The 22760-nt window shown below is 39.6% G+C and overlaps 1 protein-coding gene across 1 annotated transcript; it reads right to left on the bottom strand.

The window, feature by feature from the left end:
- Positions 1 to 1204: 1204 nt before the first annotated feature.
- SAG (S-antigen visual arrestin) lies at positions 1205 to 21831 on the bottom strand (the record flags this gene model as incomplete). The annotated part of the gene is given in 14 exon segments (XM_083363287.1): positions 1205 to 1234; positions 1238 to 1251; positions 3352 to 3416; positions 5358 to 5435; positions 5871 to 6008; positions 6629 to 6701; positions 13250 to 13334; positions 13492 to 13627; positions 14141 to 14208; positions 14801 to 14860; positions 15955 to 16148; positions 19579 to 19623; positions 19702 to 19762; positions 21704 to 21831. Coding segments are annotated over 14 exon segments (1155 nt in total). The 5' UTR covers positions 21812 to 21831.
- Positions 21832 to 22760: the final 929 nt, after the last annotated feature.

Raw genomic sequence — 22760 nt, 5'->3', positions numbered from 1 at the left:
ACAGATATGCTGATTCCTATTCATGTTCCTTCAAACCAGTTCCTGCTTGAATGCTGTAGTTCAACTGTTATGTATAATCCCTCATTCAGCAGGAAGAGGGATGATAGTAGTTGAGATCCAATACAACTGGAATTCACAAAATTGAAGAAAACTGCTTATAAATTTCCTGGCTAAGTAAAAACAGTTTATAATTTTATAACCGAATGGAATCTACTTACCCTACTGTAGCTAAATATAATGGTTTTTACTTTATCTCCAGGGCTCAGTGAACTTCTTTCAAAGATGATAGGGGAACTAAATGATATTGTGTGAAACCCTTATGTATTATTTTTGACAAATTCTGGGGAAATGTACCAGGTGGCTGGAAGTGTGCAAATGTTGATTCTGTGTTCAAATGGGAAATTCCACCAAATTGCAAACCAAGCAGTTTGTTATCAATATCTGGAAAGATTTTAGAACAGGTCATTAAGCAAACCTTAAAAGTAAACTGGTGCTTATGAGAAATTTGTAAGAACAAATCTTCCTTAATTTAATCTTATTTGTTTATTGGATAAATTCTTTAATAATTGGAAGATATAGGCAGGGAGATATCTTAATTGGTAGTGATACTTGTGAAGATGATAGTAGATTGCTAACCATATACAGTCCAACATATGTAATTCCATTGCAGAAAAAGCAAATACAATTAGTGGCTGATCTACAAAAATATAATTTCCAAATCAAGAAAATTAATTGTGCCACTTTTTCAGACCCACCTCAGGTATAATGTTGTGATATGGAGCATGCTCAGAGAAGAGCAACAAAGATGATCAGGTAACTAGAGATTAGGTCCTATGAACATAAATGGGAAAAGCTAGATATATTTATCCTTGAGAAAAAAATGATTGAGAGGAGAAAATAATTAGCCTTTTCAAAGTGAACATTAGAAAAATAGAGCAGTTTGACAGTGGAACACCTGTCTGGAGAAGAGGCAGATTCACCATAATTGGATGGACTCACTGCTAAATAACCATTCTGGAATTCTACATCTGTAGTGAGGCAACAAGTTTAAGTAAAAAGACAAGAGCCACATATCAACTCAATTTAACTATTCTGTTTCTTAACAAATACAAAAGTTATTGCCTCTGCTAATTTTGTCCCCTTTTCCTCTTTCATTCAGTATCTGGACACTCCATTTTGATGTCTTCTGCAGAGGCTTCATCTTTCAGTTGCTGCCGAGCAAACTCCTCAAACATCAGGTCATCTTTGCCACTAAGGAAAAGATAAGGACTCTTTGAATATCACAGTTTCCTAATATTTGATATCAGGAAGATCACTCTTTTCTTTTGCCATGTTTAAATGTATAATTTGTCTACTCCAGGAAGTGGGAAATGGATTGCAGAATTGTGGGCACATCCATATTACCATCAGAAGAATGGACTGAGAAGTTCTTCAAAAGGGGGAGGGAGGGAGGGAGGGAGGGAGGGAGAGAGAGAGAGAGAGAGAGAGAGAGAGAGAGAGAGAGAGAGATTCTGCTTTTGCCTGGATTGACTTAGATGCCCAGAAAGACCAAAACCTTGTTTGTCTATTCAAAGAAACATAACAACTAAAGTTTTTCAAAATAAATTTACCCAAAGTTGTAGGCAATGGTTATCAAGCTATAAGTTCAATTTTATGTGTATGGTTTATGCAGTAGGTCAGGCGTGTTAAACTGCCGGCCCGCGGGCTGGATGCATCACACTGAAACTGCGCCCACCCCATTGCCGGCAATGGAGAAAAAGTTCTGATACATTGCGTGACGTCACGTGACATCGTGGGTTTGACATGCCTGCACTAGGTTCTTTGAGGTGCTCTTTGAAACTGTTGAGTACATAGATGTTTTGACATCCTATTCAGTGAAGCAATAGAGCTACCGATTGTCCTTGGCTTATGGCCACAACTGGGACCACAGGTTTTGTTGCTAAGCAAAGCACTTGTTAAATGATCCACACCCAATTTTATGACCTTTTTTGTTACATTTGTTAAGCAAACTGCAGCCATAGTTGCAATTGTTAAGTGAATCACCTGCTTCCCCCACTGAGTTTGCTTGTCAGTGCTGCCTGAGAAGGTTGCAAATGGCTATCATATGACCCGGGATGTTGCAACTGTGACAAATACATGCTGGTTGTTGAAGGCCACAATTTATCTTATGTCATGTTATATTATGTTATTTGGGAAGTTCCACTAAACTAAAATTTCACTCTGCTGTATCTGAAAAATTTAAGTTCCCACTATTCATCACAGATAATTCAGAAAGTTCTGTCCTTCGTGATATTGAATCAATCTTATTAGCTTCATTCCCAACTTCATGTAAATACTTAAGAGCAGAAAAGGAAGAGAAAACTAATGAAATAATTCTTACCTTTCCTTTTCTGTAATCATAATTATATATTGAAAAAAGAGAGAGAAAGGCTTATATAAATATGCTTCCACAAATATCTGAAGTTAAGAACAAAAAACTAAAGAATCCAAGTGCCAATGTGGGTGAAAAGGAGGTTACAATACAACAAAAGACAGACACTAGCAATTTACTCTGAGTCCCAGAGATACCTGGTGGTTTCATATTGCGTGACTGATATATTACCATGATGGTCTCACAGTAACAGCCCGAAGTCAACATTACCGGAACATGGAGTTCTTTTTAGTTAGTCATCACTGTTGATTTAAACAGGCTCTCTTTGGAGCAAATCAACTGCCAGGTAAAGATAGGCAGGAGGTAAAAAGCATTGTACATCGTTTTGTGTGTTTTTGACTCAGTAAATTGTCTTTAAAACATCCAGAAACTGACATTTTGCATGGACTTAGTACATTCAACCATCTGTCACAGTCAAAATGTTTCTGTCTTGGAGTTGGGGACCATTAACAAGTCTCAGATCACCAGGCAGTTGCTGTCACTCTTTGGCTTAGTTTAGAGATGTCCTAATAATAAGGTTAAAGCAAAAGGAAGTGTGGCTAAAAATGCAAATAGTGTTTGCCTTTTCAGTAATTTCTGTGGAAGATTCTGTGAAAGAGCATGCTTGCTTAAAAAATAATAATCTTGCAGCCGGTTAATTTTATAATAATGTTATTTTTAACTTCTATAACTTTAATTAGAGTATAACATAAACATTTGCTTGTCCTTTTCTGTTTAATCTAACTATGATCTCTCCTCCAGTTGCCAAAGAAATTGTTCACTTTCAGGCCCATCTAGCTATTTTTTCATTTTTTTTTCTTGTCAAAGGGAAAATCTTCTAAATTTTCACAGAACAAGAAGGCTATCACATCACCAAAGTATCACTAGCAATAAGAGGAAAATAAAACAAGGGAAGAAGAAACCATTTGTATGCTACCGACCTGCTGTACTGGGCTCTTCTCGCATGGGGTGCATCAGTCGGAAGGGCAACTCAATGCTCACATCACTTTGGGAACAGGAAAAAAGAGAGGTGATTCAGGATTCCACAGTTCCAAAGCAAAGTCTGATCATTTCTTAGACACCACTCCTAAATCTTTTCTCTTAATTTTTCACCAGTGTTTGAAAATGTAAACTGGATTACAGTACTATAGATTGGAAGTAAATAAATAAGCAAACTTATATTTTTACCCACTATCACAACTGCCTAAGATTTTAAGTTAGATTTGTGATAATTGTAGCCTAGAATATGTGAAATAGGCCCTTTTTGAATCTATTTTTAATTTTTTTAAAATCAAAGATAACATCCTGAAGCTGAAAAATGAAAAACATCAAAATTATTATGTAAAACTCCAGGTGTGTGACCCATAAAATTTAGCAATAAGTCTGAATGGCTTGCTTTTAAATATCCTGGTATGGAAATATCAGTTTTTAAATATCGTGATATGGAATTCCAAATAGCAAAATCCAGTATCAAAATCTGTCAGGAAGTGTGCCTCACATTTTGTAGATGCCTTTTAAATGGTATGCCTTGTCAGTTATCTAGTTAACTAGTTAGCTTAAAAAAATAAAAAATAGAAATAGCAAACTTAAGAATGAGTACGCACTACACATCAGGGAGGGGGAAGTAAACTCTGACATATTTCAAACAAAAAAACCTCCATCAGAGAACAGGTTTTAGAGACTTAGCAGTGGGAGGGAGAGGAAGTTTCATTCTACAGAAAATATGAAAATTGAATAGATGTTTCAGGAGAGAAGTTTACAAAGAGAAAATCTCAAAGATTTACCTAGAAGTGAAATCTCCCAGCAGGCTAAAATATAAACAACATTAACTGAACAATGAAATTTATAATATTCCATAGCACATATTCTTAAGAGCATCAAGAACTCCACAGTTCAACCCTGAACTACACATTTTCTCTTCTATCGGTACACATTCCTAAACTAATCAGGCATTAAAAGCTGTATATGCAGTCCCCAATAGTGAATTGCTTTTTGGATCAGTCCAATATTTCCACCATTCAGGTGTTCTTCAGTTATATTTAGATGCATATTCTGTCCTCTGTTTTGCAAGGCAAGACACATACAAAGTACATTTTCCACTTAATCTCCAAATTTTGTTTTAATGAGTAGTCTATAAAGAAATACTGAATGACCCCAATCATCTAGCTGCTAAATGTTGATGATTCTGTGTCTCTTTGGTCTTACTTCAATACCTGATCTACCATGTATTGGCCACCATATTTGAAATACCTAAACTCACAATTCAATCACACCTGGGTGCCACTCTACAAACTGCAGATTTGTGTAGTACCTCTTTCTAATAAATAATCATGCAAGTATACTAAAGCTATTTGATCTGGCTTCATAATACATTTTGCTTTAAATAATAATATCCAGACAAATTTAGAGCAATAAATGATATACATTGGTACCTTGGTACTCAATTGCTTCAAAACTCATCAAATTTGGTACTCAACACATTTTGATGCGAAAATGTTGTTACAGTACTCATTGTTTGTTTGGTCTTGACATATTATGATAGGAAAAGGGAGACAGCTGTGGAGAATGGACAGGAAGTTGGCCATGCTGGGAAGGTCACTGCAAAAGGAAGAGGGGGACGACCACAGAGGATGGACAGGAAGTCAACCATGTTGGGAAGGTCTCTGATGTAAGAAGAGAGACAGATATGAAGTGGTTCTTGGCTAAAAACAAAGGGTCATGTGATATGTCACATGGTTTGTTTGGCACTCATTATTTTAAGTACACGTTATGAGTTCCCAAACCAATTAACAAGTACCAAAATACCACTAATTTATTGAACTTGAAAAGGCTGTTTAAAATTGCTAATGCAATCTACTACATATTAACTCCCCCTTTTATCTTCATTTCATAACAATAACATCCAAAACACTTGTAATTATAGCATACAAACTCTGATTGCTCTTACCCTGAGGCAGTAAGCTTCACCTTGATCTTGTAAGCAACCAGGATCCCTAGAACTGTCCGGTCTATTCCATCTTTTATACTGTTGGGATTTTTTTAAAAAAAATATTGTGTCATTGCACATTTGCTAAAAAATACTATACTTCCTTAGTATAGCTGTCTCAATTAGGATAACATATTCTCATATTCCATGTTAATATTTCTACATTTTTAAGAACTCATTCTGGAAAGATCCAGGCTCAGTTCACTTAAGTATATTAGATCCATCTACAGTTGCATTTACTGCATTTACCACTGTGCTGCTTTTGGATTTGAAATAAAAATTTATTTATAATTCATATGTCTATAAAACTACTCACATTGTAAATATTAACAGGAAATTCTGACAGTTAAAATACTAAAATATTTGAAGGATGCAATAAGTGGGTGAAGGGAAAATGGCTGAATACAAAATTAAACAAAAGTGTTTTTCTATACTTCCTCTTCAGTTCCAGTTAGTGTTCCATTTTGGACTTACATAGTAGTAGAAGCCAGGTTAGTGTCTTCATCCTTTAGTTTCCCATCTAATGCTATGCCTTTCTTCACTCGATTGTTTGCCAACAAAGGAAGAACAGTTATTGTCTTTGTAAGCTTGCTGTTTGGTTGGACCTTTTCCCTGAAGAAGAAATAATGCAATTTTAGATCTATTCTGGAAGAATGAATTTTGGCCGTTCTTTCCCAGCCAATCTTGGCCAAGCCAGACATAGCTTCAAAGCTACTGTTGAGGGAGGACAAAGCAGACCTTTTAATTCTGAGGAACAAAATCTTAGTAGATCCAGAAAAAAAAACATCCAATGCTGTATTCACACATTTTGTAGTTCGTTCTGCTCTGGTTTGGTATAATGAATGGATTCAGCCACTGCTTTGTAGCTAATGTATAACTTAGCATTATATATGTAAGCATATATGTATGAATCAGTGCATTTTGGCTTATTCAGTATAATGGTCAAAACAAACCATGGGAAGAGATAATGTAGTTAGAGCCATCATATCTAGGCTGCAAAAATCCAGATAACCATGAAATGGCAGCAAAGAGTTAGAGCTTTCTGTATTCTTTGCTGCTATCCCTTGTTCATCTGAGGATTTACAGCCCAGTTATAGTAGCCCTAGATATGTGAAGTCAGTTAATATGAAGTTTTTAATCTCTACATTCCAGAGTGAAACAGTTAACAGAGTGCAACAGAAAACAATAATGATAACAACAAACCAAAGGAGCCTAAAGCACAATGCACTTACTCTGACTCTTCAAGAGCCACTGTCTTGGTATAGAAGTCACTGGAGTATAATATCACATTGGCAACTTGTTCCACTGAAGAGGAAATGAAAAAGCAAATTATCAAATAATAGAAAGAAAAATGGGATCTGGGATATTTTTAAGCATTGCCTGAATAAGGATAGTTATTCAGGATCAGAGCGCCAAAGAATTGAGGCCTTTGAACTATGGTGCTGGAGAAGACTCCTGCGAGTCCCTTGGACTGCAAGGTGATCAAACCGGTCAGTCCTAGAGGAGATCAACCCTGACTGCTCTTTAGAAGGCCAGATCCTGAAGTTGAAACTCAAATACTTTGGCCACCTGATGAGAAGGAAGGACTCACTGGAGAAGAGCCTAATGCTGGGAAAGATTGAGGGCAATAGAAGAAGGGGACGACAGAGAATGAGGTGGCTGGATGGAGTCACTGAAGCAGTAGGCGTGAGCCTAAATGGATTCCAGAAAACGGTAGAGGACAGGAAGGCCTGGAGGAACGTTGTCCATGGGGTCGCGATGGGTCAGACACAACTTCGCAACTAACAACAACAATTCAGGATCAATGATATTATGTACCCATTGCTTCTTTTTGTGATTCAAAAACACCTTTCTTACAGAATGTAGGTATGTAGGAAACACATCACAATAGTAATGGGGGACTTTAATTACCCTGACATCAACTAGGAGACAAACTCTGCACCAAGTGGAAGATCAAACAGATTCCTGACAAACCTAGCAGACACCTTTGTCTCCCAAAAAGTACAGAAGGGAACTAGGAGATTAGCCACATTGGACCTAATTCTCACTAACAGGGATGAAATCACTGAAGGTTTTGAAGCCACAGGAACCTTCTGGGGGAGTGATCATGTAATATTGGAATTCAACATTATGCAAGCACAAGCAATAGAACACAGACAAACCAGAGTCTTGGACTTCAAGAGAGCTAATTTCAATAAACTTAGAGACAGCTTGGGAAGGATTCCATGGGTGAGAATCCTCAAGGGGAAAACAACTCAAGAAGCTTGGGAAACTTTGAAAAGTGCGATAATAAAAGCCCAGTCTAGCACAATACCAACAAAGAAGAAACATAACAAAAGAAACCAGCATGGCTGCATAAAGAACTCTCTGATAAATTGAAAGACAAAAAGGACAAGTATAACAAGTGGAAAGAGGGGCACATAACTAAGGCAGAATATCAGCAAATAGCCTGAGCTTGCAAAGATGAAGTGAGGGAAGCTAAGGCTCAAAATGAACTAAAGCTTGTGACAAAAGTCAAAAAATAACAAAAAAAGCTTCTTTCAACATGTAAAAAACAAGAAAAAAGTTAAGGAAATGATTGGCCCATTAGTGGGAGAAAGTAGAAATAAGGTGACAAGCAACAGGGAGTAAGCAGAACAATTTAACTCGTATTTTGGATCCGTCTGTACACAAAGGGAAAAAACAGCCCAATCTTTCAAAAACAGTACCATAAAAAAATAGATTAGAAACACAAGTTAAGATAGGAAAGAAAATGTTAAGTGAGCACCTGTCCAGCCTAGACGAGTTCAAATCACCAGGACCAGATGGATTACACCCCAAGGTTCTCAAGGAACTGGCAGATGTGATCTCAGAACCACTAAACTATATCTTTCAAAGATCCTGGAGCACTGGGGAACTACCAGAGGACTGGAAAAGAGCTGATGTAGTTCCCATCTTCAAAAAAGGGGAAAAAATGGATCCAGTAAATTACAGACCTATCAGCCTGACCTCAATACCTGAGAAGATTCTGGAAAAGATAATCAAACAATGAATCAGCGAACACCTAGAGGCATAGATGGGATAGATAGGGAACTCATCACATCTGCAGATGACATCAAGCTGGCAGGAATAGCCAACATTCCAAAAGACAGGCTTAAGATACAGAAGGATCTTGACAGACTTGAACATTGGATGCTATTTAACAAAATGAAATTCAATGGTGAACAAAGTTAGGTCCTACATTTAGGCAAGAAAAACCAAATCCATAGGTATAGTATAGGAGGTACCTTGCTCAATAGTAGTAACTGTGAGAGGGATCTTGGAGTCCTAGTGGACAATCACTTAAATATGAGCCAGCAGTGTGCTGCAGCTGCTAAAAAAGCCAACACAGTGCTAGGCTGCATTAATAAAGGGATAGAATCAAGATCACATGAAGTGTTAATACCACTTTACAATGGCTTGGTAAGGTCACAGTTGGAATACTGCATCCAGTTTTGGTCACCACGATGTAAAGAAGATGTTGAGACTCTAGAAAGAGTACAGAGAAGATCAACAAAGATGATCAGGGGATTGGAGGGGACTGGAGGCTAAAACAAGGAACCGTTGCTAGAATTGGGTATGTCTAGTTTAATGAAGAGGAGGACAAGGGGTGACATGATAGCAGTGTTCCAATATCTCAGGGGTTGCCACAAAGAAGAGGGAGTCAAGCTATTCTCCAAAGCACCTGAAGGCAGGACTAGAAGCAATGGATGGAAACTAACCAAAGAGAGAAGCAACCTAGAACTAAGGAGAAACTTCCTGACAGTTAGAACAATTACCGGTAATCAGTGGAACAACCTGCCTCCAGAAGTTGTGAATGTTCCAACACTGGAAGTCTTTAAGAAGAGATTGGACAGCCATTTGTCTGAAATAGTATAGGGTTTCCTGCCTGAGCAGGGATTGGACTAGATGACCTCAAAGGTCCTTCCATTGTTATCATCATCATCATCATCATCATCATCATTATTATTATTATTATTATTATTATTATTATTATTATTATTATCATCATCATCATCATCATCATCATCATCATCATCATCATCATTTTGCTTTGCAGAATGGGCATAACATCTAGCATTTAGATGACACTGGCTGATCTTTAAAAAAAAATCAGGATAAGAAATCACCAGGAAAACCCAGGTCATCTTCACCAGGATGGAGGCAGAGAGAAACTATTTTCATATTATTACTAAATACTCTACAGAGTTGGGCTCAACTCAGGGGAATTTTTTATCTTTTTAAATGCAATGGAAATATCAGAATAGGAAACCAAAGTTATAAATGCTAACACTTTTATAATACACTAACAGAATCCTCACCCCTTCATGGATTACTGCCTTGTCGTGGCGAAGGGGCTTGCGTAATTCAATGAAGCTATGAGCTATGCCGTGCAGGGCCACCCAAGACGGACAGGTCATAGCTGAGAGTTCTGACAAAACGTGATCCACTGGAGAAGGAAATGGCAACCCACTCCAGTATCTTTGCCATGAAAACCCTATGGACAGTACCAAAAGGCAAAACGATATGATGCTGGAAGATGAGCCCCTCAGGTCGGAAGGCGTCCAATATGCTACTGGGGAAGAGCAGAGGGCTAGTACTAGTAGCGCCAGAAAGAATGAAGCGACTGGGCCAAAGCCGAAAGGACGCTCAGCTGTGGATGTGTCTGGTGGTGAAAGGAAAGTCCGATGCTGTAAAGATTTTTTCTCCATAGGAACCTGGAATGTAAGATCCATGAATCAAGGCAAGCTGGACGTGGTCAAACAAGAGATGACAAGACTGAACATCGACATCTTAGGTATCAGCGAACTAAAATGGACAGGAATGGGTGAATTTAATTCAGATGACCATCAGGTATACTACTGCGGACAAGAATCCCTCAGAAGAAATGGAGTAGCCTTCATAGTCAATAAAAGAGTAGGAAAAGCAATACTGGGATACAATCCTCAAAATGACAGAATGATCTCAGTTCGAATCCAAGGCAAACCATTCAATATCACAGTAGTCCAAGTCTATGCCCCAACCACCAGTGCTGAAGAGGATGAAATTGACCAGTTCTATGAAGCCCTACAGCACCTTATAGAACTAACACCAAAAAATGATGTCCTTATCATCATGGGGGATTGGAATGCTAAAGTAGGAAGCCAAAAGATAACTGGAATAACAGGCAAGTTTGGCCTTGGAGTACAAAATGAAGCAGGGCACAGGCTGATAGAATTTTGTCAAGAGAATACGATGGTCATAGCAAACACTCTTTTCCAACAACCCAAGAGACGGCTCTACACATGGACATCACCAGACGGTCAACACAGAAATCAGATTGACTATATGCTCTGCAGCCAAAGATGGAGAAGCTCTATACAGTCGGTAAAAACAAGACCAGGAGCTGACTGTGGCTCAGACCATGAGCTTCTCCTTGCAAAGTTTAGGCTTAAACTGAAGAAAGTAGGGAAAAGCACTAGGCCACTCAGGTATGAATTAAATCATATCCCTATTGAATATACAGTAGAGGTGACAAATAGATTTAAGGAATTAGATCTGATAGACAGAGTGCCTGAAGAACTATGGACAGAGGTTCGCGACATTGTACAACAGGTAGCAACCAAAACCATCCCAAAGAAAAAGAAATGCAAGAAAGCAAAATGGCTGTCTGAGGAAGCTTTGCAAATAGCTGAGGAAAGGAGGAAAGCGAAAGGCAAGGGAGAAAAACATAGATATGCCCAATTGAATGCAGAATTCCAGAGAATAGCTAGAAGAGATAAGAATGCCTTCTTAAATGAACAGTGCAAAGAAATAGAAGAAAACAATAGAATAGGGAGGACCAGAGATCTTTTCAAGAAAATTGGAGAGATGAAGGGAACATTCCATGCAAAAATGGGCATGATAAAGGACCAAAATGGCAGGGACCTAACAGAGGCAGAAGAGATTAAGAAGAGGTGGCAAAATTACACAGAAGAACTATACAAGAATGAGCTTAACGTCCCTGATAATCACAATGAGGTGGTCACTGACCTCGAGCCAGACATCCTAGAATGTGAAGTGAAGTGGGCCTTAGAAAAGCTGAGCAACAACAAAGCTAGTGGAGGTGACAGTATTCCAGCTGAGCTATTCAAAATCTTAAAAGACAGTGCAGTAAAAGTGCTACACTCAATTTGCCAGCAAATTTGGAAAACTCAGCAGTGGCCACAGGATTGGAAAAGATCAGTTTACATTCCAATTCCAAAGAAAGGCAGTGCCAAAGAATGTTCAAACTATCGCACCATTGCACTCATTTCTCATGCTAGTAAAGTCATGCTTAAAATCCTACAAGCTAGACTTCAGCAGTATGTGGATCGAGAACTACCAGAAGTACAGGCAGGATTTCGAAGAGGCAGAGGAACTAGAGATCAAATTGCCAACATACGCTGGATCATGGAGAAAGCTAGGGAGTTCCAGAAAAACATCTACTTCTGCTTCATTGACTATGCTAAAGCCTTTGATTGTGTGGATCATAACAAACTGTGGCAAGTTCTTAAAGAGATGGGAGTACCAGACCATCTTATTTGTCTCTTGAGAAACCTATATGCGGGTCAAGAAGCAACAGTGAGAACTGGACACGGAACCACTGATTGGTTCAAAATTGGGAAAGGAGTCCGGCAAGGCTGTATACTGTCGCCCTGCCTATTTAACTTATATGCAGAGCACATCATGAGAAAGGCAGGGCTAGATGAATCAATAGTTGGAATTAAGATTGCTGGAAGAAATATCAACAACCTAAGATACGCAGATGATACCACTCTAATGGCAGAAAGTGAAGAAGAACTAAAGAGCCTCTTGTTGCGGGTGAAAAAGGAGAGTGCAAAAGTTGGGTTGAAACTTAACATTAAGAAAACCAAGATCATGGCATCTGGCCCTCTCAATTCCTGGCGAATAGATGGGGAAGAAATGGAGGTAGTGACAGATTTTGTTTTCCTGGGCTCCAAGATCACTGCAGATGGGGACTGTAGCCAAGAAATTAAAAGACGCTTGCTCCTGGGAAGGAAAGCCATGGCAAATCTAGACAGCACACTAAAAAGCAGAGACATCACCCTGTCGACAAAAGTGCGTATAGTCAAGGCTATGGTCTTCCCAGTTGCAATGTATGGCAGTGAAAGTTGGACCATAAGAAAGGCTGAGCGCCAAAGAATTGAGGCCTTTGAACTCTGGTGCTGGAGAAGACTCCTGCGAGTCCCTTGGACTGCAAGGCGATCAAACCGGTCAGTCCTAGAGGAGATCAATCCTGACTGCTCTTTAGAAGGCCAGATCTTGAAGCTAAAACTCAAATACTTTGGCCACCTAATGAGAAAGAAGGACTCACTGGAGAAGAGCCTAATGCTGGGAAAGATCGAGGGCAATAGAAGAAGGGGACGACAGAGAATGAGGTGGCTGGATGGAGTCACTGAAGCAGTAGGCGTGAGCTTAAATGGACTCCAGAAGATGGTGGAAGACAGGAAGGCCTGGAGGAACGTTGTCCATAGGGTCGCGATGAGTCGGACACGACTTCGCAGCTAACAACAACAACAACAACAGAATCCTCAAGAGAATGAGGGAGGATCAAGTCTGAGATGCTTTCTCAAATTATATTTCTGCTGCAGACTTTGGTTGCAACTCTTCCTCCTGTTTCTCAGGATAACTCTTACTGTCCATTATAGAAATTATTTATATGGATAACATGTGGTTATTATAACTCTTTCAATCACGGTGCTTTATGAAGCCAATAATAAAGATGGGTACAGAATGTTAATTGCAATCTAACAGACCAGGAAAAAAAACAAGAGGGCCTACATCTGACCTGTTTGTCAAAATGAGTATTATACCTGACACGCTGATCTTCTTAACTGTTTTTTCTGTATCATTGATCACTGTCACTGTAACAGGGATTGGTTCACCATGATAAAACACCTGGAAGAATTGGATTAGTTTAGCAAAAACGTTCATTGCACAGTGTTGTCTACATCCAGTTTTGTGAAGTAGCATAGTCAGAAACAAAATGATTGTGTCTTGCCTATATCTCTTGAATTTACTAATTTATCATATTAGTAAGTCAAGAACACTTCACCTCTTTGCTGAGGCAAGCTTTCAAGTGCAATGGCTTCTTGGACAGGAAAAACTGCCAGGTGGTCTCTGCGTGAGGCTGGGGTCCTGCTACTTCTGGAGCATACTGGACTTTGCGTATAAGCAGGCGTACAGAATATCTAAGGTTAGAAATTGGGTTTAATTCAAAACATGAGTAATTAAACTCTAGACCATTGTTAGTAATTATGGAAGCCACAAAACCCCAAAAGATAAAGAAGACGGCATCTGAGTACCAGCACTGATTGACAGCTATTGTTGTAGGATCCCTAGTTACAGGACAGCACACTCTGAGTTGTGTGTGAAGTAACAGCAATGTTGCTGATCTTTCTGTTCAGCAGGCAATGGGGCATATTGACTTCCTTTTTGCTCATACATTTTGAAGGCTGTATCTTATACTGTACAATAAAGAAGTTAAGATGGAAAATGTATAGAAAAGAGTAAATTAAATAATAAGGGGGCTAGAACAAGGCATTTTAACCAGTATGTTTCCTTTTTTAGAAATGACATGTTTCATCTTTTTTATATTCATCTCCGGATTCTGATAGTTGAATATAAAATAAGATTTATCTTTTCTATGTTTCTCAACTTTTCCAGTTTCAGTCAAAAATTTTTTCAAAGAAACAAGATATTACCTCTTGAGAATCTTTTCTTCTGGATCCTCTGTAGAGAAAGCTTTGACCTCAAAGTCCACTCCGCAGGACTATAAGGAAAAGGAGGGAAAGCAGTTGAAATTCTTGTTGCTGAATGTATTAAAGAACATTGTATGAAAGAATGTATGAAAGAACTCACCTTTTGAAATTCAAAATCTGCCCATCCGAAATTTCAACATAAAACTCATTCTTAATGTTTTCTTGTTTATATGTATGTATATATGTATGTATATATGTATGTATGTTATTTTTCTAATTCTATTTTTTGTTTTAAAAAACCCAAAAAACTTTTGATGGCAGTCCACTACTTTCCATGCAAACCTTATCAGTCTGTGATACAGTTGGGAAAAACTATTTGAGGATTATTTTCTTATTTTATTCCACTATCATTGTTCAGGAGAACAAGGAAAGGCATAGTTCTCTCATACATACAAACATATTTGCTCACTCACAGCAATATTATTTATTTCTATGGTTTTGAACTATTTTAATAAATATTGGTGTTTGCAATGTCTTTTGAATAGCAGCACAAAGAACTGTGTATTTAAAAGCACCTCTTGCTCTTTGTATTTTATTCCATATGACCACATCTTACTTAGTTTGTTAATACAAAATAATGCGATGCGTGCCCTCTGTTCTCACCTTTTCAACTTCATGGGGAGCTGGCTGCAGACACACTGAGCAAGGCAGATAGTCTGGAAACTGTAAGGGAACAAAAAATAAAGCACGTAAAGCATTCTGATTGCAATGGCTTTCACTGCCACAGCAGTGCTAGATAAGATGGAGCAGGAGGAGGAGGAGGAGGAGGAGGAGGAGGAGGAGGAGGAGGAGGAGGAGGACAAGTCCCCTTCATATAACTTTCCAAAAATGGGATTTATCATCAGTCAGACATCACTGTGGTGATAGATCACTAATGAAGACAAGTTTTACTTTGCTTGAATGAGACCTGGGTGACACTATAAATCAAGAAACACCCTTCAATGTTCTGTTTTTTGAAAAGCTGCTTAAAAATCTAGGTGCTCTTAAACTCAGGTGTTATTCTTAAATATTTGGAAACTACTAATCTCATTCACGGAGCAATTCTAAGTGGTGTTCAATTGAAACATAAAATTATACTTTTATTTGCAATAGCTCAGTATTATTAGACATATAATTTATTAAATAATGGATAGCCTTCCCCAATACTTGCTGGGATATACTGTAATAGGAAGAATGGTTCAACTCATTTGGAAGGCATCAGGCTAGGGAAGGCTGCTATGGGAAGAAATTACTTTTTAAATTAGGGATGAATAGATATCTCTGAACCTAGGTTGCATATCTGCCAGCATCAGTCCTGTGCGCTCCCACAGGGAGGGCCTCCTTAGGGTGCCGCCGGTCAGTGAGTGCCGGCGGGTTATCCCTAGGGGGAGGGCGTTCTCTGTGGGCGCACCTGCCCTGTGGAGCGACCTGCCTGTGGAACTCCGGACCGCCCCCGACCTTAGTTCGTTTCACCGGGACCTAAAAACCTGGTTGTTTGATTTAGCTGGCCTGGACTGAGGGGTTTTAAAATTAAATTTTAAATTTGAGCTGTTATTTAATTCTATTTTAATTTTAACTGTATTTTAACTTTTGTACTGTTTTAACTGTTTTTAACTTTGCCCTGTAAATCGCCCTGAGTCCTTCGGGAATAGGGCGGTATAGAAATCTAATAAATAAATAATAAATAAATAAATATACACAGAAATCCTCTAAGCACCCATATAATAATTGCAAATTGGGAAATGAACCAAAAATGAATAATGATACAGAGTACTCACAGTTAACACAAAGGGGTATGCATTTTTCCCCAGTTTATTTATCAGGCTTTCCTGCAAAGTAGTGAGGGGTCCTGGTTTGTCTAGTGATGGATAAATCTGTACTCTGTGAAAGTAAAGATCCTTTCTAAAAGTCAGACCTATTATGTCAATATCTTCTTGCCCATATCGAAAGGCACATGTGAGTGTCACATATACTAGAAAAAGCATACAGAAAGTATTATGAATACCGAATGTTGAAATCATCTATAAACAACATTAGTTGTGTAGAAAAGTCTCTACTCATCAGTTTAAAATAACAATTTCCAAGCTAAGTCCTTTCAGTAAGAAAAACTAGACTGTGTTTGCCCATATCAACAAAAGCTGGTTAGAAAAAGTCAGTTTCATTTTCTGGCTGCAGTTTCTGGTTGCTTTTTCTTAAGCCAAACCTCAGGATGAGGAAAAGGCAAGGGAGAAGAAAGGATATAATTTGTAATTAGCAGCTCAGTGATAGAGCTTATACTTTGCTAGATAATATCTCCAGAAAAGCTTTGAAAGGCCCTTTTGCAACCACAGAGGGTAGCTGCTATTTTATGCCAAATAAAAGATGAATTGACCAGTTGGTCTTATCAACAAGAAAACAACATAATTGTATATAAGTGTGTCCATTGTGAAAATTATCTGTGTTTTCCCCAAAATAAGACCTATCCCTAAAATACGCCCTAGCTATGTGTGCCTAATCTAAACCCTACCCAAAACACAAGTCCTAGTTAAGAATCTGCCCACTCTGTCCCATCATCTGGTTGTATGAGGTGGGGCGAGGCGCAAGTGTAAAAATCAAATTAGGTTGGGGGTGGAGGATGGAGCTGCCCCACACACCCCGCTTACCTCAGGGTCCCTGTAGCTCCCCAAGTCCCGACACCTGTCTTGCCTCACAATGGTGGCACCACCAGTAGCAGCCCCATCCAGTAGGAAACTGCGTGGCTGCTGGCCCCCTACGTGTGGTTGCTGGTGGCCAGTCGTGGCAGGAGGCCATATGGCACATTGCACCGGTGCTGCTGCTCATGGCAGGAGGCCCCATGGCATGTTGCGTTGGTGCCACTGCTCATGGCAGGAGACCATGTGACACATTACGCAAGTGCTACTGCTTGCAGCAGGATACCACGTACACGTCATGCCGGTACCACTGGTCGGGCATTCCACAGCACAATGTACCACATGGTGTCCTGCTATGAGTGGCAGCACTGATGCACTATGCACATGGCCTCCTGCCACAAGGAGCCACGAGTGGCCTCAGAAGACATCGGGCAGCGGCACAACAGGTGTCAGGGCGTGGGGTAAGACATCCTTCCAAAATAAGACCTAGTGCCAGTTTTGGAGCTAAAAAAAATATAAGACCAGGTGTTATTTTCGGGGAAACATAGGTAGTTAGAAGCTGGAATGAGTTGCAGGCCATCTACCTCAGTGTGACAGTGAGTGGCAGAAAGGGTTTAGTGGCTGTATTTCATTTAATTAGGATCTATCTAGCTAGCATCTATCACTATTGTCATTTAAATCACTTTATTAAATATTGACCTATTTTATACCATGTTTCCCTGAAAGTAAGACCTACCCCCAAAATAAGCCGTAGCTTGGGCCTAATATAAGCCCTACCCCAAAAATAAGCCCTAGATTTGGGATGAAGCACACACCTATAAATCAAGCTAGGAGGATGGGGGGGTGGAGCTGCCCCAAATGCCCAGCACCCGTTACCATTGCAACCAGGCCTCACATGAATCGACACCTGCCTCGTTGGCCCACTTCTTCTGTGGCATCCCTGGCCTGCATTTTGCCATCAGAGGCCTTTAGGAAATGCCTCTGCAGCTGAGAATAGCACTCTGGATTCCACCCGGCCTGCATTTCGCCATCAGAGGCCTTCTGCAAAGGCCTCTGCAGATGATAACCAAGCTACAGATTCAATCCGATAACCAAGCTACAGATTCAATCTGTAGCTCGGTTCTTAGTTGCAGAGGCCTTTCCAGAAGGCCTCTGATGGTGAAATGCAGGCCAGGGGTGCTGCGCACATCGGTTGGTGAGCTATTACCCCCCGTAGATAGGGCTCGCATCTTGGGAGTCCTCCTAGATTCACAGCTTTCTTTAGAAGATCATATAGTAGCTGTGACTAGGGGGGCCTTCGCCCAGGTTCGCCTGGTGCGCCAGTTGCGGCCCTATCTAGACCGGGATGCCTTGGGTACGGTCACTAATGCGCTCGTGACCTCTTGTTTAGACTACTGCAACGCTCTCTACATGGGGCTGCCCTTGAGGACCACTTGGAGGCTCCAACTGGTGCAGAATGCAGCCACGAGAGTTGTGTTGGGAGTCTCCCGATACTCCCATGTTACACCTTTGCTCCGTGAGCTGCATTGGCTGCCAGTTGTCTTCCGGGTGAGATTCAAGGTGCTGGTAATGACCTTTAAAGCCCTACATGGCATGGGTCCGGAGTACCTTAGGGAGCACCTGCTGCCGGCATCAACTTCCCTCCGCCCAGTGCGCTCCCACAGAGAGGGCCTCCTCAGGGTGCCACCGGTCAGAGAATGTCGTCTGGTGGCCCCCAGGGGGAAGTCCTTCTCTGTGGGTGCGCCGGATTTGTGGAACCGTTTACCGGTTGAGCTCCGGATGGCGCCCGACCTTCGCTCCTTCCGACGGGATCTAAAGACCTACTTGCTTGAACAAGCCGGCCTGGCCTGATGGGTTTGGATTTTATTATTGTTTTAATGTTTTAAATGTATTTTAACTTATTGTTCTGTAGTATTGGGCACTTGTTTAATCCATTCTTAATTTTTGTATTCTGTATTTTACTATTTATTGCCCTGTTCACCGCCCTGGGTCCTTCGGGAGAAGGGCGGTATACAAATAAAATTAATAATAATAATAATAATAATAATAATAATAATAATAATAATAATAATAATAATAATAATAATAATAATAATAATTCAGAGCTCCATTCTCAGATGCAGAGGCATTTCCTTTGACCGCAGAAGAAGTGGGCTGGCTGGGCGGGGCTGTTGGTGTCGCCGCTGTGAGGTGAGACCGTGGAAAAGACAGCCCCGAAAATAAGACCTCTTTTGGAGGCCAAAAAAAAAAAAAGACCTGGTCTTATTTTGGGGAAACACGGTATATTAAGTTAAATCATGATAAATGAATAAAAAATTGCTGTATCAGCCATAGTTGTCTGGTTCGCTGATAATGCTGACAATAAATGTTATAAACTACAATATTGGAACAAAATGGATAACTCTGGCAGTCTTATTATCATTATCAGTAATATGAAACTTCCAGATCTGTGGGTAAATTCCGGATGAACATTAGATGACAGCATAGAGTTTACAAACATGTTCTAACTCTTCACTGCCAACTAGGGGCGGTCTGATGTTTGGTAAGAGGAAATCTAATTTATTTACTGTCTAACAAATGATTGATTAAAATAACATTTGAGGCTAGAATGGTCATACATATTTGTCATAGCATATTTCTTATGCACCTTCAGAAATACAAGTCATCATCAGCTTTGGCTGACAGTCAATTGACACAAATCCAAAGTCATTCTAATTTTAAATCATATTAATAATACTTTAAGCACTTTAAGAAGTGATTAAGTGTTCTGACCTTTTTTCTCCTTCACAATATCAGGATCCACCAATACAACACCATCTACATTGAAGAAGAGATAATAATAAACCACTCAAATTACTAAAAAGATCGAAGTAGAAACTTGCAACTTGGACTCACCCACAGGTTCCACATATTCCACATGATCAATGAAATCTCGCTTTCCTAAGTAGATTGTAACCTAAAGGATGGAATGATTGAACAAAACCACAGTTTAATAAATCAGTTTAAGGATGCTACACCATTGCTGTTGGTATAAAAGAAAAAGTAAAAATGGTCTTTCTTTATTTGATACATTTGTAGTGGGAGTTTGCTCTACAAACTCAGTATGGCTAATTGTGTGAATCAAAATAGTAACTTAACCAGTTGAAGAAGACTCCTTAATAAGTTGCCAGTTGATTTGAATAAAATTTTGGTTATCCAGATGTGAAACTGGAAGGGAAGGGAACTCTTATATTTAAAACAGCTATACATAAAAACATTTTGATAGTTGAGTTTGTCTAGCTCAGAATGGTTATATCTTGTAAATCATTTGTTTTACTTTTGCATCAGAAGTATTTTCCTTTAAAGTACAAAGAACGCACAATGGAGTTTGATTATGCATTTGACAAGACAAAAGAAGTAGCTTGAGTGGATTGACTGGAACACATTTTTATTTATTTTTATTTTTTTATTTTAATTCCATTTATATCCCGCCCTTCTCCGAAGACTCAGGGTGGCTTACAAGCTTAGCAGTAGCCTTCATTCTATGTATATGCCTGCTTATTAGGGCTTTCACACACACCCCAAGCGGCATTATTACAAAGTCAGCTTAATTGCCCCCAACAATCTGGGTCCTCATTTTACCTACCTCGGAATCAACCTTGAGCCTGGTGGGACTCGAACCTGCACTAATTGCAGGCAGCTGGTGTTACTTAAGGAGGCATTAGCCCACTGCTCCACCAAGGCTCATTTTACTTTTTACTTGGGGCCAAGCTGCATGGTAGATTAAATTAATATTTATTATATTAATGTATCAATACATTTCAGAATTGCTGTTGATAGTCACTGCAACTACAACATTATGGGAAAGTTTAATATTTCTCTTCCTGGACAAAACTGAGATGAGGATAGATAGCCTATGCCTGTATTCCTACTAACAAGCTTTAATTGACTCCAATTGTTATGATAATAGCTCCCTTCTACATCTACTCAGTGTTTTCAAACTTTATAATTTTAAGATGTGTAAATTTCAGTTCTAGGAATTTGCCAGCCAGCATGCTACTTACTTTCTACTGCAATTTAAAAGAGTGTTTCTCAGCTTCAGCAATTTTAAGGTGTGGATTTCAATTTCCACAATTTTCCCATACTGGGTGGGGGCGGTGGGAAAGTCTGGGAGTTCAAATCTATACAATCTATACAGTTCTGAGGCTGAGAAACACTGCTGTAAAATATTATTTGCTGTTATACGATTTCGTGTTGTCCTGTCAGTTTGGACTGCTGCATTTTATTTCATTACCTGACTGAAGAAGTTCACTGATTACTTTGCAAAAGAAAGATTGTCTCCTCACATCATTTCAAAAATATTTCTTCAAGAAAATTTTTTGCTGTTATAATGTTATATTAATGGTGTGGTGTTAAAATGCTGGGCTGTATTTAAGATGCTGATTATTCCATTTAAATCTTAATTATTCTTCATTATTATTTTTCTTTCTCTGACCTTATTTTTCCTTGGACTTTAAAAAATTAAATCATGGCACACCATTTTATTTTTTTCTTCAGTCACTTGGGGTACAGGAGTTACTTTTTTTAAAAAAAATATATGCCAGGAAAAATAGGGAGGTAAGGGAAATGAATGTAGCTCAGAGAACACTGCAGGAAAATTATTTAGTGGGAGGACACAGTAGCTATAGTGCACACTGAATCCTTTTCAGGATATTGACAAACAGTCTGGACAGGTTTTTTAAAAAAAAACTGGTTTGGACTTAAACTGCCTGAGCAGCTTAATAATGCAATGCAGATACAGTATGTCCTTATTATCACTACAGTTTGATCTTTAAAGAGGCAAGTAGATATCAAGACCTTTTCTGGTTTCAGTCTCATATTCTTACAGCTACATCATAATTTAATGCTTAATACTTACAGCTTTATCATGTGATATCTTCCTGTAGATAACATGCTTTTTAGTGGGTCTGACATGCTTCAAGATGTCAGAAACTGAATGATGCCTTGAAGCATCAGTGCAGTTCATCTTTCAACTTATGTCACCTGGTAAGGATCAAATGGTCCTACATCAAAAAAAATTTAGACCAGCACCAGTTAATGAATCGTCAAACTGTAAGATCTACAAACAATGAATTTGAATTTAAATATTTTAAATAATATTGTCTGAGGCATCATACAATAACCTACTAATCCCAGATTTAGGAAGTTGCCCATTGTATTACCCCTCTAAAGCAGGGGTCCCCAACCCCTGATCCGTGGACTGGCACCAGTCCACGGCATGCCAGAAACTCGGCTGCATAAACAAGCAAAGCTCCATCTGCACATGTGCGGGATGCAGGCAGCATGAGAAACCACACACACCCTCCAGTCCACGGAAAAGCCTCTCCCCACGGAACCGGTCCCTGGAGCCCAAAAGGTTGGGGACCGCTGCTCTAAAGGTCTGGACTTTAACTATTTTCTTTCAGAATTGTTCATTTCCGTGGATCTTGTCAGTCAAGGAATTCCAGCTGGAACTCTGATGAGACCCCTGCCCTTCAGAACATCTCACCCCCTAGGGTGATATTGGCTCCCACCCTCTTGACTTTCTGCAAGAGCTTGAAGACCAGGCTCTGCCAGGTGGTTTGGGGCCCCAGTGGGGGAATATCATACTGGAGGTGGTTGATCAATAGCAATTCCCACCTCCTTTCCACCGCCCCATATGTTTCATTCCCTCCTTCTCCATCTTTAGTAATAACTGTTGTTATGTATTGGGCTTGTGGTGTTACACCACGTGTGTTGCTGAAGGAGCTAAGGGCTCTCCAGGAACGCAGACAGGCCGTCTCCGGTCCTGCAATTGGTCAGCCCCAGGTGGCAACCTATTGGCTGCCACCTAGGGGCTAGGCTATATATTGTGGCTGGTTGCAGCCCAAGCCCCAGTACGGTTCCAGCAAGAATAAAAAAATGAGTTTTACTGTACTCAGCTTCGTGTCATCATT

This window comes from Vipera ursinii, assembly GCF_947247035.1.
Source record: "Vipera ursinii genome assembly, chromosome: 5".
In the NCBI taxonomy this organism is placed as follows: Eukaryota; Metazoa; Chordata; class Lepidosauria; order Squamata; family Viperidae; genus Vipera; species Vipera ursinii.
Note: the sequence above shows the minus strand (reverse complement) of the source record. Positions and strands in the feature narration are given on the sequence as shown.